General features: G+C 44.6%; 1 protein-coding gene and 1 long non-coding RNA gene across 4 annotated transcripts; one reads left to right on the top strand and one right to left on the bottom strand.

Moving 5' to 3' along the window:
- Window positions 1-308: 308 nt before the first annotated feature.
- RPS6KB1 (ribosomal protein S6 kinase B1) lies at window positions 309-14,381 on the bottom strand. Of its 3 annotated transcripts, XM_051809820.1 has the most exons (15): window positions 14,203-14,381; window positions 11,002-11,051; window positions 9,957-10,077; window positions 9,525-9,593; window positions 8,982-9,129; window positions 8,478-8,535; window positions 7,608-7,708; window positions 6,646-6,736; window positions 6,353-6,443; window positions 5,952-6,059; window positions 5,594-5,656; window positions 4,713-4,790; window positions 3,318-3,425; window positions 2,652-2,764; window positions 309-1,988 (listed from the first exon to the last, which is right to left on the bottom strand). In XM_051809820.1, the coding sequence occupies exons 1-15, from the start codon at window positions 14,320-14,322 to the stop codon at window positions 1,751-1,753; spliced, it is 1,557 nt and encodes a 518-aa protein (XP_051665780.1). In that variant the 5' UTR covers window positions 14,323-14,381; the 3' UTR covers window positions 309-1,750. The 3 variants fall into 3 exon arrangements, 2 of the variants coding, with proteins under 2 accessions (XP_051665780.1, XP_051665781.1); XM_051809821.1 differs by lacking the exons at window positions 309-1,988; window positions 2,652-2,764; window positions 3,318-3,425 and adding an exon at window positions 3,434-3,592; XR_007908080.1 differs by lacking the exons at window positions 309-1,988; window positions 2,652-2,764; window positions 3,318-3,425 and having other exon boundaries at window positions 6,349-6,443.
- Window positions 1,984-5,161, top strand: LOC127481025 (uncharacterized). The gene is made up of 2 exons (XR_007908086.1): window positions 1,984-2,183; window positions 2,281-5,161. It is a non-coding gene; the product is annotated as an uncharacterized LOC127481025 (long non-coding RNA).
- Window positions 14,382-14,568: the final 187 nt, after the last annotated feature.

Here is a 14,568-nt window from a genome sequence, read left to right as displayed (position 1 = left end):
TTCAATGCTTGAGAGAGTTTTATGGCTTGGATCCTATGGCTCAAAAAAGGTTCAGTATCCACAGAGTAAGTGGAAATCTAGGATAAAAAAATCCCTACTGTTGTGAAACACCAGAAGTAGACTTTGCACAGTTTGACTAAGGATAATGCAACGTGTGGCAGGCAAAAAGTGACAGGACTTGGATGCAGCTGGATCATCTCCACACACACACACACAGCAGACACACCCTAAACTAGTGTAAAGCTCTGCAGATTTTAACCCTTTCACCAGCTATGCTCATGGAAATGCTTTCTTTAAGGCAGGAAGTATATATTTAAGGAAGGTAAAGTTTACCTTTATTTTATTCTTTGTACCTGTAAGTCAGTTGTACAGATCGTGTGACAGTTTTAAAAACATAAATAGTGTCCTTAGAACATGTTTCCTAAATGAAGGTTGCTCAAGTTCTGACCCACTGTGGAAGACATTCACTGAAAGGCCATTGAACACTTTTTCTTGTACAATCAGCAAATTTATTGCCCCAGCATAGAAAAAAAAAAAAGTGGAGAAATTTAGAAATGTATAATGGCAGGGAGCTCCTGTAAGCAAAATTTTATTAATAATTATTATACTTTAAAAAAAAAAAAAATCCTCAAATTCTTACCCACCTGTTACAAAAATAGTTATTTCCTTCTGCTATGCAGGTTTGTCTCTGTCCCCTGGGGGACTTGCTATAGATCTCTACTGACCTTGTGATGGGATGCAGTCTCCTGATCTCGCTGTGGGTAAGAACCTGGCTGTGCTGAGCTGCCTCCAGCCCAGCCACCAGCACAAGGGGACAAAAAAAAGTGATGTTTCCCAGTGAAATGTCTGCTGAGGACAGGGATGAAATAAGCAGGACGTGTGTGAGCCCGTGGCTTCCAGTTAAGCCTAGAACAACATAGCAGCATTGCCTCTGATTAGATCCGTCGGTCCCTGCAGGACAGGGACTTCAGCTGGGGAAGCAAGTGAAAAACAGTCCTCTCCCACCCCACACTGCCAAGCTGGCCAGTGGTTCACTTATTGATTTGTTGTTTGATGAGGAGAAGAATCAGAACCAGAGCCTTGAAAAAAAAAACAACCAACCAAACAACTTTCTTCACCAATTATTCTGCGTTTGCAATTTTGGGATCCTTTCCATAATGAGCTGAATCAAAAAAATCTATTTGAAAAATATATATTTTTTTTTTGTATATATATATATAAAAAAAACTCATTATGTTTTGAACGTGAGATACCAATTAATTTTAGCTTTCATCTTTGATTCCGCCCCGTTGTAGGAAACCTCTTAACGAAGCTTGCATGCTAATTACCCCTCAGCTGCAAGCACAGGCGTTTCATCCTCTGCCTAGTGAAAGGGCTAACCCTCCTCGACACATTCACTACACCAGTGATTCTGGAGCAACATCCTGACCCTTAATACTGTCAGTTCCAAGCTGAGAAATCCTTGATAAGGTGAGCAGATGTCACTGGAATCGTTAGATGACGTGCCTAGAGTTCTGCAATACCATTTGCTAAAGTTTGTTGTTTTTTTTTTTATGCACCATTGATTGACAGGAAAAAAAAAACCAAAAAAAAAAAAAAAATCCGGTTTTTTTTCTTTGCTTTCCAAGTCTCTCTGTGCAATGACTGACTCTTTGATACTGTCACTTTTTTTAAAAGTAAACCAAACAAGCCCTCGTGTTTCAGCTCCAAGGGGGCTCCCGTCTGTTCTCGGCTCCCAGCCGCGGTGCTGTCATAGGTTCATGCGCAAGTGCTCTGGTCGTTTGGAGATCATGGGGAAAGCTTGTTTTTTGTAGGGCCCAGAGTTTGGCTGCCGGATTGGAAGCGGTGCTGAAGCCTCTCCACACACTGTCACATCCATTTGTTCTATCCCACTCGTCTCCATCGGGTATTCCACAGGTGGCTGAGCGGTCGATGCGCCGGCAGAAGCACCTCTTCCCCAGAATTCCCCGGGGGAAAACTTGACGGGGCTTTAAAACAAGAAACACACAGATCAGAGCTGGAGATCAGAGGGGGATCTGTCACTCTGCAGGAAGCTCAAATGCCTATTGAGAAGCATTTCTAATTCTTCCTTCCACTTCCAGAAGTTTGAGAAATTTCCACGGGGAGCTTCTACCACTGTCTCTTGTAAAGTACATTCCTGTCAGCTGAGGATGCATTTCTAGGTGATTGCAGAATCAATGAAAGGCTTATCAGGAAGAAAAAAAAAACCACTAATTTTTGCTCAATCATAACCATCTTTTCTTGTTGGTTCTTTGTTAGTACCAAGATATTGCTGAATCCTTCCAACTTGCCAATCTGAGCAAAGAGCACTGACTGCACTGACATGATTCTTTCTGGACTAACACGATTCTTTAGCAGCACAAAGCTCTTAGGATGTTCTGAAACAGTTCTAGAGGGATGGTGAACCAAAGCCACCGGAGTGGGGCTGCAGCAGCACCAAAAAGCAGCAAATTAGTACTTCCTGTGCTGCCAAACCCCACAGATTTATCATGATAATGTGGTTTGTAAAACAGGGTCAATCCTGTAACTCGAACGGAAGTGCTGGGCTGAGAAGCAAGGCTGCATTTTGAATTTCTACTTGTCAAAAGGTGTGTTACAAAAAAAGAAAAGAAGGAATAAAAGAGAGGTACCTGACTGGTGTCCTTGGGCTACCGATGAACCTGCGAGGGGAGCGGATTTTTGGTTCGAAAGAAAATTTCTCTTTTACGCTTTCAAGTACTGATGGAGCCACATAGGTAAAACCCTGCAAGACAGCAAGGGAGGCAACATTCACCCTGGGGATCACTCTGCAGTGACCACATGAAAACCTGATTATGATCAGAAAATTACAAAAGGAAGAGTAAATGCAGACACAGGAACTTCTACTCCTTGAAGCGAACAGTGGGACTTTGGGGAGTTCCCAACCTGATGCTCCAACCCGGCTGTTTCTGCTCCCAGACTCCCACAGGCACCCTCACTTTAATTAATTTTGCTCTATGGACTGGACATTGTTCTCTCTGCATGGCTGTGAAAGCAACCCCGTGGCCAGGGTTCAGAATGCAGCTCTGAATCAGAGTGCTGACATTCCACAAAGGAGGCACCGTTTGCTGGCTGGGGTATAAAGAAAATGTCAGAGATATGCTCAGGTGATATCCAGAGATGTCCTCAGAGACCTTCAACATCTCCAATCTGTCACAGTTTGTGTCCAGTGATGAGGGTTTGCTTTGAATATCAGGTAGGATTCCAGAGAATTAATTTAGCTGCAGTGCCCCCCTGCTCCCAGTAAAAACCTCCCTCTCCAGCCATTCCTCACTCACCAGAAAGACCTGGTTGGCACTTTCACTGAGAGTTGAGTCATCTGGGCTATCAACAGGTGTCTGACGTGTAAACTTTGAATCAAACTGGCTCACATCCTCTTCAGATTGCTTTGCAAAAACAAAATGGTTAAGGGTTTATATTACAGATATCAACCAGTGCAGCCTCTGGGTGGAGTTCATTCCATAGGTTTTTGGCAGAGCTCTGCTGGAGTAAAACCCTGGAGTGGTGTCGGAATCCTGTCGCTGCCAGTGGGAGGTCACTATGGGCACTGACACTGAGAAATAAAGGCAAGGGGGAGGGGCAAAAATTATGGATCAAAAAGGAACACAAAATTAAAAAGATGCCTTTAAAAAAAAAATAAAAAAAATCTCAAATTACAAACAGAAACTTTCAGAATGACAACGCCAGTTTCTTGCCAAGTTTAGCCCTCGTCACAACCAGAACAGTTGCAACTCTCAGAATTTGGAACCTCTCCAGATAATTCAATCCCATTTTTGCAGATACAAAAGTGTTTACACTGTGAGGGCATGGAGGACAACTCTGGAATAAGTGACTATGAATATTGTTTAATTTGGCCACAGAACAACAGTAACTCCAAGTTTCCTTCTCTCACTCTTTGTGGAAAGGCATTCATTTGTGTGGCCCCTCATGCAACCCTGGAAGCACATTTGGAAAAAACCACCTGGTTTGTACAAGTAACTTTCATAGCATTGCTAATAACAGAAAACCCCCAAATTGTCTTCAATAATTCATTCAGAAATACCAGTCTTGAGTCTTTCTGAATTTCATTCAAAAGGGTGAAGGGAAAAAGGTCTGCAGTCCCCATGCTGGAGCTGCTGGACATCAGTGATGCCTGAGCCAGTTTAAAGTGAGATTTTTAGTAGTTGGGAACTATGGGGGTGGCAAAACCCACTGCTGCTGTAGCTAATTGTACCCAGAGGGAAAAACAGACCTCAAAATATAAGATGGGATAACAGAGATTTGTTCATCACATCACTGGTTTGAGGTAAACTCTAAGTGCTGCCTGTAGCAAGATGCACTGTAAATATTAATAACCAAATGCTTAATTAGGTGATTTCATTGACTTTTGCTTAGCAGCTATTTCTCATTTTAGTTGAAACTAAGTACTGACTGACTGTAGAGGGTTCAGAAGCAGAGATTCACAGTGAGCTGCACTTGCAAGTCTGTTTAACCTCCAGGTGAGAAGCAGGAGGAATTCAAAGGGAAGCAGATCAGGGGGCAGGGCAGATCTGCCTCTGACTTGACAGCAGTAAATCTGTCACCCAAGCTGTGACCTAAGTCCCAGGAATCAGTGGCACTCCAGTCTGTAATCCCACATCAAGACCTCTCCTAAAGGCACACAGGGAGCATCTCCCAGCATTCCCAGTACATACCAATAAGGGTTTAAAAGGAGGTTCCACCTTTCGTGCCAACAGCTCGTCCCAGTTGATGTGTCTGAAGAAGGGGTGAGCCTGCAGGGGTTACAACAGCACAGTCAGCACCTCCTCTAGGGCACAAACCACCCAAATTTAACCACTAACAGGGGCTTCTCAGCCCCTTTCCCTGGTGGCTTTCCTTCCAAAATCACAGCTGGGTTCATTGCAATATATTCTACATCAGAGGAGCTGAGAATTGGTACCACACCTCCAAGGCAGACACCTCCTGTCCCTGCAATGCTTTCCTTGAAAGGGTTAGAAAAAGTCAGTTCACAGGCAAAATACCTCAACTTTTAAAGTTAGATACCTAAAAACCATGACAAAACACTGTACTAATGACAAGTTATCAGAACTGGGAAATAAGGAGAACTCTCTAACATGCTGTTAATGGCACCACAAAAACAAAAGTCAAGCTGGAGGCAACAGGGACTAAGCCTCTGCCTTAGTTTTTAGCTAATTTTTCCCTTGGAATAGCTGCACTAATGCAAGGGCTGGCAGGGTTTTCACCAGCTGAGAGTATCATCACCCTTCCAGGGCTGCACAAATTAGCAGTGTACAACTGGTAGAAAAGATCTACTGGAAGGCAGAAGTAAAGAATAGAAGTTATCTTCCAAATCTCCAATTATCCAGTAGGTGGACAGCTGCTTTTGTGCAGCTTTAAAGCTTTCAGATTTGGATCAGCTGTCACACGTGGCAGCCTTTCTGCTCATTACCCTTCAAGACAGACAGACAGACAGACAGACAGACAGACAGACAGACTCTCCTGCCCTGATGGACCCTCAGAGCTGTTTTCTCCTCAGTGAGGTAATTTAAGAGTTCTTGAGTTAAGTGCAAGTTACCTGAACTTCTCCAGCATCTCCAGGACCAGCTCCCAGACGTGAGGCAGCATTTCTTTTTAGCAGCTTCATGAGAAACAACATCCAAAAAAGCAGAATTAGTTGTGCTGTTATGACTAGACTAGTCCTGACATGAATCATCACCTGAATGAACACCGTGCAGAATGAATACAGAATGACCAGAAAATCTGCATTTGTTAGAAAACTATTGTATTTCCAAGGAAAACCACTTTCTGTACCACACAACACAAAACTGACTGCTTTAGTAATAAAATCAAGCTTGGACTGAGCAGCCATAGTGGTATCCTTGTATTTTTATTTCCTCCAAAATATATAGCACTGACAGGCATTAAAGTTGTACCTTTTTAAGCAGATCTCTGGCTTCTTGTGTGAGGTAGGGAGGCAAGTTGAGTTTACACTTGAGAATCTTGTCAATTGTCTTCTTTCTGTTCTCCCCAGTGAAAGGAGGCTGGAAAGCACCATTGGAAGGGGAGAAAAAAAAAAGGACTTGTTCAGATCTCTTTTTTGTGCATGCACAACTCACTTCAGTCATTCACAAAGCAGGAAAAGTTAATGCAAACAGGACTTGAAAATCACTCTTGGGATAAAAGCAGCTCAAGACTGTAGTGAACACAACTTATTTCTTACTTGCAGTCTGCATTATATATAAATGATGTGTATTTATACATGCATGTGAGTGAGGACACAGGGAACTACAACAGCTACAAAGGGAAATACATGCAATTATAACTGTGCACCTACTGCTCCAGTCAGCATGTCATACATTAATGCCCCCAAACTCCACCAGTCCACAGCACGGTTATGCCCACTCCTCATCAAGATTTCAGGGGCCCTGTGAGCAGAAAAATTGAAAATATGAGAGTGTTTTAACCAGCTTAATGCCAATTCTGACTCCTAGTTTTCAAGCAAACCCACATTTATCAAGTAAAGTTTTCCTAAGTCGCTCAACATATGAACCATCAGTTAAAAAAGGCAAAATTCAGCCATTCCCCCCAGAGCAGAGTAATACTTTTGTGTGTCATCATGCAGCTCACATGTATTCAATTGTTCCACAGAATGTGTGTGTGACTGTTCCATCATGAATAGATTCTTTACATAATCCAAAGTCAGTCAGTTTTACATGACCTGAAAGGAAACACAGAAAAATTTCAGACTTGAATTACAGAATTCTGACATCTCCGTAAGTAACATTAAAAACCAGAAAATTCAACATGGGTCTGTATTTATTAACTCTGAGCTACTTCCAGATATTTTCAGTGGTCTGACAAAGCAATAGAGTCATAAAACAGAACGAGGTAATCACACAAAGATAAAACTAAATGTTGCCACTTGAAGAGAAACAAGACAAACCACCAGAACTTACTCACAGATAGACAACTGTAGTTAAACGTGGAGATTTTAAAGAATCGTTCAGCTAAGAAAGTAGGTAACTGAATTTTACTGCTTGCCTCAAAGTGCACAGAACAATATTCAACAAAGTGCCCTGAATAATTCAGTACAAAGACTCAGACTAAGTAAATCAGTTGTTTAAGAAAACATGGAAATAGTGGCTGGTACAGACTGCCAGAATAATCAGTGACACACAGTCACTGGAACTGCATCAGGAACTGAAACTGCTGTCAGGCAAAGCCTCAGCAGCTGGGGAAGTCATTCCAGCAAATGATGTGACATCCTGCCTTAAACTGCCTTTCCTAACACCCCCATGGACCCAAATGTCATGGATTCTGCGCTGAAGACACGGATATTTATGTGCTTTACAATGATCCAGTAGAGGAAAAATTGCACAAAGAGCAAGTCAACCAAATCTCCCAACATGTGGGTCTGTACCCACAGGACCTGGAGCTCGCTGGGGCCCCACAGAACCTCAGTGTGTGACTGAGGACAATCAGCTCTGGCAATGCCTGCTCTAAGGAAACTCTCCTCAGAGTGAGGAGTTGGGACCTTTGCAGAAGTGTTTTCCAACATCTGCCAAGCTGACTCAGGGCTGCCTTTCTACCTTGGTGATTGAGCATGATGTTCTCTGGCTTCAGATCCCGGTAGATGATTCCTTTTTGATGCAAGTGCCCCAGTGCCATTGAGATTTCTGCCAAGTAAAAGCTGAAAGGAAACACATGCCACAAAATGAGACATATTCAATCATGCAAAGCAGTTCAAGCACTATTATGTACCTAGCAACAGTTCCTTGAAAGCAGCACTAGAAGTCTGGGAGAGAAGAAAGGAAAAACAATGATGCCTTTGAGGTTGGTTTGCCTAAAAGTCACCCAAACCCCAAGAACCACAAAATGACATATTAGCATTGGGTTTACCTGCTCAGTAGGTATCTGAGAATGAATATGTTTGGAGGAATCTGAATTTTTAACCATTTTTAGTGGTTCAAATATGTGTCTAACCACATCTAGGTGGCAAAGCTGAAAGGAAATAATGAAGTTAAGAGGTAACTGGCAGCACCCAGTCCCACATGGACATCAGAGCTTTCCCAGGGCATTGTCCATGGGAAGAACAACTGCAGTCAGTGTAAAGCCTAATCAATAAGGCAGTGCCTTGGGAATCCTGGAACTGGCTGGGAAATTGGGTGTGGATCCAGAACAAACAAAACCACATTCACAGCAAATCTTTCACAGCTTTTTCTCCAACACCCAAAACACCTCCCTGACCACAGCCCTGTGGAAAACACCCTCAGTGGACCCTCCTCTGTGGAGAGACTGGAGTTACAGCAGCACAAAGTGGTAAGTGCAGCACAGACACCCTCCCCAAACCCACTGAGCTGCTCTTTTCACCAGTTTGAAATGACTGACTACTTATATATAGTTTAAGCACTTGGAAAAAAAACCCCTAACTATTAATGTACAAAAATAGCTTCACTTACCAAGCTGTGTCTTCCATAAATATCCCTTCTCTCTCTAACTGCATAAATAGTTCTCCTCCTGTCACGAGAAAAAATAGATTATACTCAGTTAAAGTATCATTTTTAGTAAGCCAAAAGTCTCTTTTCTAGGAAAACTATAAACAACAGGTATTTTTTCCTGCTGCACAACACGTTTCACAAAAAATCCCCAAGTCTGTTTCTAATCTGAGATTGTTTCCTTACCCCTGAAATAAAGGGAATACTTTCTTCTGTCATGAAGAACCTGCAAGAACTAAACCCTCAGGGACTCTCTGACTGCACCCAGTCTTAGTGTAACACACAAAAATGCCCAATTTCATTGAATTAGAAAGTTTATTGATGTTGTTCTAGGTGTTTTTAATACTAAGCTGCTTCACATTTTAAGACACCAAGCCAATTGTTAACTGGCCTTTTACTCGTGGGGTGAGAACCCCAATTTCTTGGTTGTGTAGAACACCAGCAGGTAAGAGAATTTCAAATACTGACCACTGAGATACTCAAGGATGAGGTAGAGTTTTCCACCAGTCTGAAAGGCATAAATTAAGTCTACAATGAAGGGATGTTTCACTTCCTCCAGGATATTCCTCTCTGCTTTCGTGTGAGCTGTATCCTTGGCATTCCTTACAATCATTGCCTGCAAAAAAAGCAGGGAGAGGTGAGCACAAGAACATGTTAAACAAGGCAGATTTTATATTGAGTTCAATCCTGAGTTTATTAAACCACCACATTATGTATGAGTCAGCAACAGCATAAGAAAATAAATTCACCACAGCATAAGTTTAAGTCTTTATTTCATAGAATTACACAGTAATTTAGGTTGGAAGGGATCTCCTGGCCTATTTAAATGAGCTGCTAAGAACTACCGAGACAGAAAAATTCAAAGTTAAATTCGAATTTCAACCGTACCCGGCTATCAACTGTATATATATTAAAATTTATTTTTAGGCAGAATAAATCATTAGACAATTGTAAAAGCTAAATGCAAGGTTAGGTTGTGGGGTAACAGTGAAATGTGAACATCCAGGTTACCTTTTTAAGAACTTTCATGGCAAAGATTTTCCCGGTGTTTGCTCCAGTTACTTTCCGTACTTGAAACACCTGAACGACAACACAAAAGCAATCAGGAAAAAAGGAAGTTAGAAGAAGAGTTCTGCCAAAGAGAGGTGACATGACCCACAAACCACAAGGCTGCTGGTGAGGGGACCCAGAACCACTTTGGGACATTTCCTGCTGGAGATGCTCTGCCAGGACCTCTGTCCCACCACACCAACCGTGGGGTTCCCCTCTGGTAGAATGAACTCTGGCAGAAAACAGGCTGGGAAGACCAGAGCTTGCCCAAGGCAGCAGAAGGCCCTTTCCCATGCTGTGGGTTTGTTCCTGCAGGGAGGGATCAGTGGATTTGTTCCTGCAGGGAGGGATCAGTGGATTTGTTCCTGCAGGGAGGGATCAGCAGCTCCTCACCTTCCCGTAGCCGCCCTTGCCCAGCACGCGCAGCAGCTCGAAGCACTCGGGCCGGATCTTCTCAGGGCCTCTGTTCACACTGGTCTCTGAAATCTCAAACTTCTCACAATGTTCCATGCCCCTGGAGAGAACAAAACATGGATATAAGCCTACCTGACACTCCTAAATGATCACTGAAAGGGAGCAAGTGACTCTGGGACAAGCACAGCCTGCCTGGCCAAGGAACGACTCCCCGGAGGATCTGGGGAACCCTCAGCACCGGGAATGTCACTTAGAAAAGAAATATTCTTTGCAAAGCTCCAAGTGTCAACTTGCACAGAGGAGATTACCTGCAAATTTTGGGGATTTAGAGGATCAAGATCTCCCTCAAATCCCTTCATTTCAATGCACAATGCTCTGCATTACACCAGAGTTAAGTCTGGAAGATCAAAGCCTCCAACTGACTTAGACACTTCTTCAAGACCTCAAGGAAACACGAGGCTCTGAGGGGTGATTAAGTGTCAGATCACACTCAGCAGCCCCAGCAGCCATGGGGAGACTTCCAGAATACAAATCCCTTGCAGAAAAAGCTGTAACAGGAGGAGCCTCATAACTCTGAACATGCCACAAAAGTCTGATCCATAATTTAAGGAGGCTTCTAAACTGTGTTCCAGCTCTGCCAAAGTTACACAGACTGATCCTGCTCAAGGAAATGTGGCTGAACTGCTGGAATTATTCCTTCTCCCCACTGGAATAATCTGGGAACTATAAATGAAGCCAGGCTGGAGGTGTCTGTCTCCTGAACTCAGGGTTTCTCCAACAATCCTTGCTGGAGAAACAAGGATTAAAAGACGAGCAGCAAGGTTTCACCAGGATTTTATTCTGTTATCATCATTTCAAGATGCAAGTCATAAATTTTAACGTGAGGCAATAGTGAAATGTCTAGAAATGACTCAGATTTGAGCCAGAGTGACAGCATTTTCTGTTTGCCTTAATAATGGGACAAAATGAGAAGTTATGTGAGGCTGGCATGAATGATACAGGATATTTTCCAGCAGCAACTTACAGGTCATATTGGCCAACTCCTCCATGGTCCATGCTCTCACTTAACTGACCCTGGGGATGGGAGGGGTAGAAGGAAGATTAATTAGAAAAAGAAAAAAAAAATCATTAAAAAGAAATGCACTGATGTGTCTTATAGCTTGTTACATTACAAAGAAATAGATATAATTTTAACTTACGTAATCAAACAAGTCTAAAGGTCAGGAATAATAAATTCTCAGCAGAAGATAAAAAAATGCACAAAATTCTGTGCAAGATTTGCAATATTTCCACAGATCTCAGAGAGTGACCAGGGAACCACTGCCTTACCTGGCTGTGCTGTTATTTAATCACTTAAATGTTACAGGTACAAATTCCCAGCCCCATGAGAATTTGGAAAGTATTAAGACACTGCATTTTTCTTTATAGTTGCTCTTACATATGGATTTTAAAGTCCTATTACAGTACTATGCAAATCAGAACAATAAGAAAGATTATGGGAATAGATGAGCTGGGACTCATGTGCACTAAAACCAAATAATATACAGAGAAGGTTTTATTATTTTATACTGAGAATAATTCAATCCTAATAATAATGAAAGAATTCAGCTTTCCTCTGATGTTAAACACCTTTCCTGACCAATAATCACTCCACAGATTAATGAATGTAAATATTACTAAGGAAAGTTCAGGCACTTCAGCATCAGAACCAGTCACCAGTGAGGAATGGGGGTTAATTCTGAAGAGATATTTCCTTCAGAGAATTTTCAACTTGATCCCTTCTGCAAGATAATACTTCCCTCTCACTGGGGCTCTGCATGGCAAAAGAAGTGCAAAGCAAGCAGACAGCTGGAATGAATGCAAATGGAATTTCATGGGCCAGCTTCTAGGGAGCTTAACTATACCCCAGAACTTTTATTTTTAAAAGTATGGACAAAAAAAATGACAACTGCAAGGAGATACAGATAAACTGAGTGACCTGTGAAATTCAGAGAAACAGGAGGGAAAGAAAAACCACTGAGAGCTGCAAAAAGCAGCCCAAGGAGTGCATTTCAAATATTATCTAAGTGAAAACGCTAACCAAAGAAAACTAGAAACTTTCAGCAGCTTCCAGACCATTGAAATGTTCAAGTTTACAGAGGCTGGTTCATTTTGGGTGGGCTAAAGGGGAATTTAACTCCTACAAGCACCACAGGCACTGAGGGACTCCAAAAGCTCAGGTTTGTTTCCAGCTCCTGCCCTGCTGGCATTTATTAAAACTCAGCTTATTGACACGTTTCACAACAAACCCACTGAGCCTGCCCTTGACCCCACTCCTGATGCCAACAAATGAATTTTAAAAAAATCAACAAACACAGAGAATAAACACCCATCACGTTCCCAGAGCAACCCCTCCAGTTACCCAATGGTTCTGGAAAAGTTTCTGTGTGCTGCTCTTGCTCCTGTGAACTCTGGGTTTCATTCCCAGTATGAACTTGACCAAAATGCACTTTAGGTACCATTCTGCTCTATCAGGGTTTGTTCTCCTTCCACAGCACCAGCAGCCCTTCAGTCTGTACGTTATTTCACTCCTCACAAACACCAAAATTAAGGCTGGGTGGTTTTTCACACCACAATAATTAGTGCAAACAACCACAGGGCTTTTGAGGAAACGCTGCATTTAACAATCCTTCAGATTTTCTGGGATGGCTGTGCCTATTCCAACCCACAGCTGATGTGTCTGGGCTCCCCCAAGGCTTTGGGAGGCACCAGAGATGAGACAACACAGTCCTGACTTCCCACCTCAATCACTGCCAGTTTAATGACCCCCACTGCAACACCTTTCTGATCCTTGTAGGACACACACAGAGACAACTTCCACTGAAACATCCTCCCCCTCCACACATTCCTGATGGTCCCCTTCTTCCCTGCTCTGACATTCCCTGATTTCCAGCTGGTTTAATTCCACTTCTCTCTCTCCTTTATCAGTTTGCAAAAGGCACCTGAGAACCAGCTGAGGTTGCCAACATGCATTTGTTGCTGCTCCACAGAAACTTCTGTCAAGGCAATGTTTTTAAATCCACATTAACCAATGAATGGTTTAATTGTTCCCTGGGACTGAATTATTGGAACAGGAGACAGAACAAACTCAACTTTCTTGCCACCCCCTCAGAACCTGTTCCTGGCAGCATTAACTGTCTGATGCAATTACAGGGGTTTTTTAAGCCAAGTATTTTATTGATTACTGAGGTGACAAACAGAGCTTTTCCCTGCAGGTCAAGGAGCTTTCAGCTGTCAAACAACGTCCTACAGTTCATATGGAGTGGGGGAACTGAATATCTGATTGTGTCCTGAAGGAAAGAACCTGAAGGGAGTCTACACCAAAGATAGAAAGGAACTTTTTACAAGAGCCTGGAGTGATAGGACAAGGGGGAATGGCTTCCCACTGCCAGAGGGCAGGGTTAGATGGGATATTGGGAAGGAATTTCTGGCTGTGAGGATGGTGAGGCCCTGGCACAGGCTGCCCAGAGAAACTGTGGCTGCCCCACCCCTAAAAGAGTCCAAGGCCAGGTTGGACGGGGCTTGGAGCAACCTGGGCTAGTGGAAGGTGTCCCTGAACACGGCAGGGGGTGGGACTGGATGAGCTTTAAGGTCCCTTCCAACCCAAACTATTCCATGATCTCCAGGACTCCAAGGATGCCAGTAGAATTTAAACAGCAGAAAATAAATGCAGTAGCGGTTTAAACAACACCAAACGTTTAATATAAAAAACAATTTTAAAAAGCAACAGCATCACTGGAAAAATATAAACAGACACTGTAATGAGACCCCCCCAAAGCCGCGGCAGAACCCAAACGAACATCGCAAACCGCGAACTCCCGACGGCGGGCGCAGCGCTCAGCACGGCACAGCACAGCACACAAACACCCTCTGGCCCGCCCAACGCGGCGCTTTAAATCTGAGCTTTCAACTTTGCCGCGAGAGCCGCGACTGCGGAGCGAGCCGCGCTCCTGCCCCGCCGCTCAAGCGTGTGACGGCAAAGCCAGGAAACAACCCCCGCGGTCCCGGCGCCGAACTTCCGAAGGGAAGAGCTCTGGCGGGGCCGGATGGGGCTCTGCGGGGCGGTGCGGGAGGCTCGGGCTCTCCCCGGACGCCTCAGCGCGGCCCCCGCGGCGCCTCCCGCGCCCTCCCTCCCTCCCTCAGGCCCCGCGGCCTCCACGCCGCGCGCCCGCACTCCCCCTCTCACCCCCTCCTCCAGCTCCTCGTCCGAGCCCGCGTCCTCGGGCTGGTCCAGGTCGATGTCGAACACTCCCGCCATGACTCCGTCGCTGGCTCCGCCGGGTGCGCGGGCCCAGGGCCGCCTCATGGGCCGGGGCCCCGCAGCGCCGCCGCGGCCGCCATCACCGGCTGCGCGGCCGCAGCGCGCCTGCGCGCCCGCCCCGCCCGCGCGCGCCGCGCCTGCGCACCCGGCGCCCCGCGCGCCCGCCCGCCCTCCAAGTCCTGGCGCGGCGCATGCGCAAAAGGGCGCTGGGAAGCCGCGCCGGGCGGAGCGTGCGCGCTGTGCGCGGGGAAGCCGGAGGGGCGCGGCGCGGCGCCAGGCTGCCAGGACAGA

Source organism: Manacus candei, unplaced genomic scaffold (genome assembly GCF_025592945.1).
Source record: "Manacus candei isolate 608988 ecotype Guabito, Panama unplaced genomic scaffold, ASM2559294v1 h1tg000076l, whole genome shotgun sequence".
Classification (NCBI taxonomy): Eukaryota; Metazoa; Chordata; class Aves; order Passeriformes; family Pipridae; genus Manacus; species Manacus candei.
This window is presented reverse-complemented; position numbering and strand designations above follow the sequence as displayed.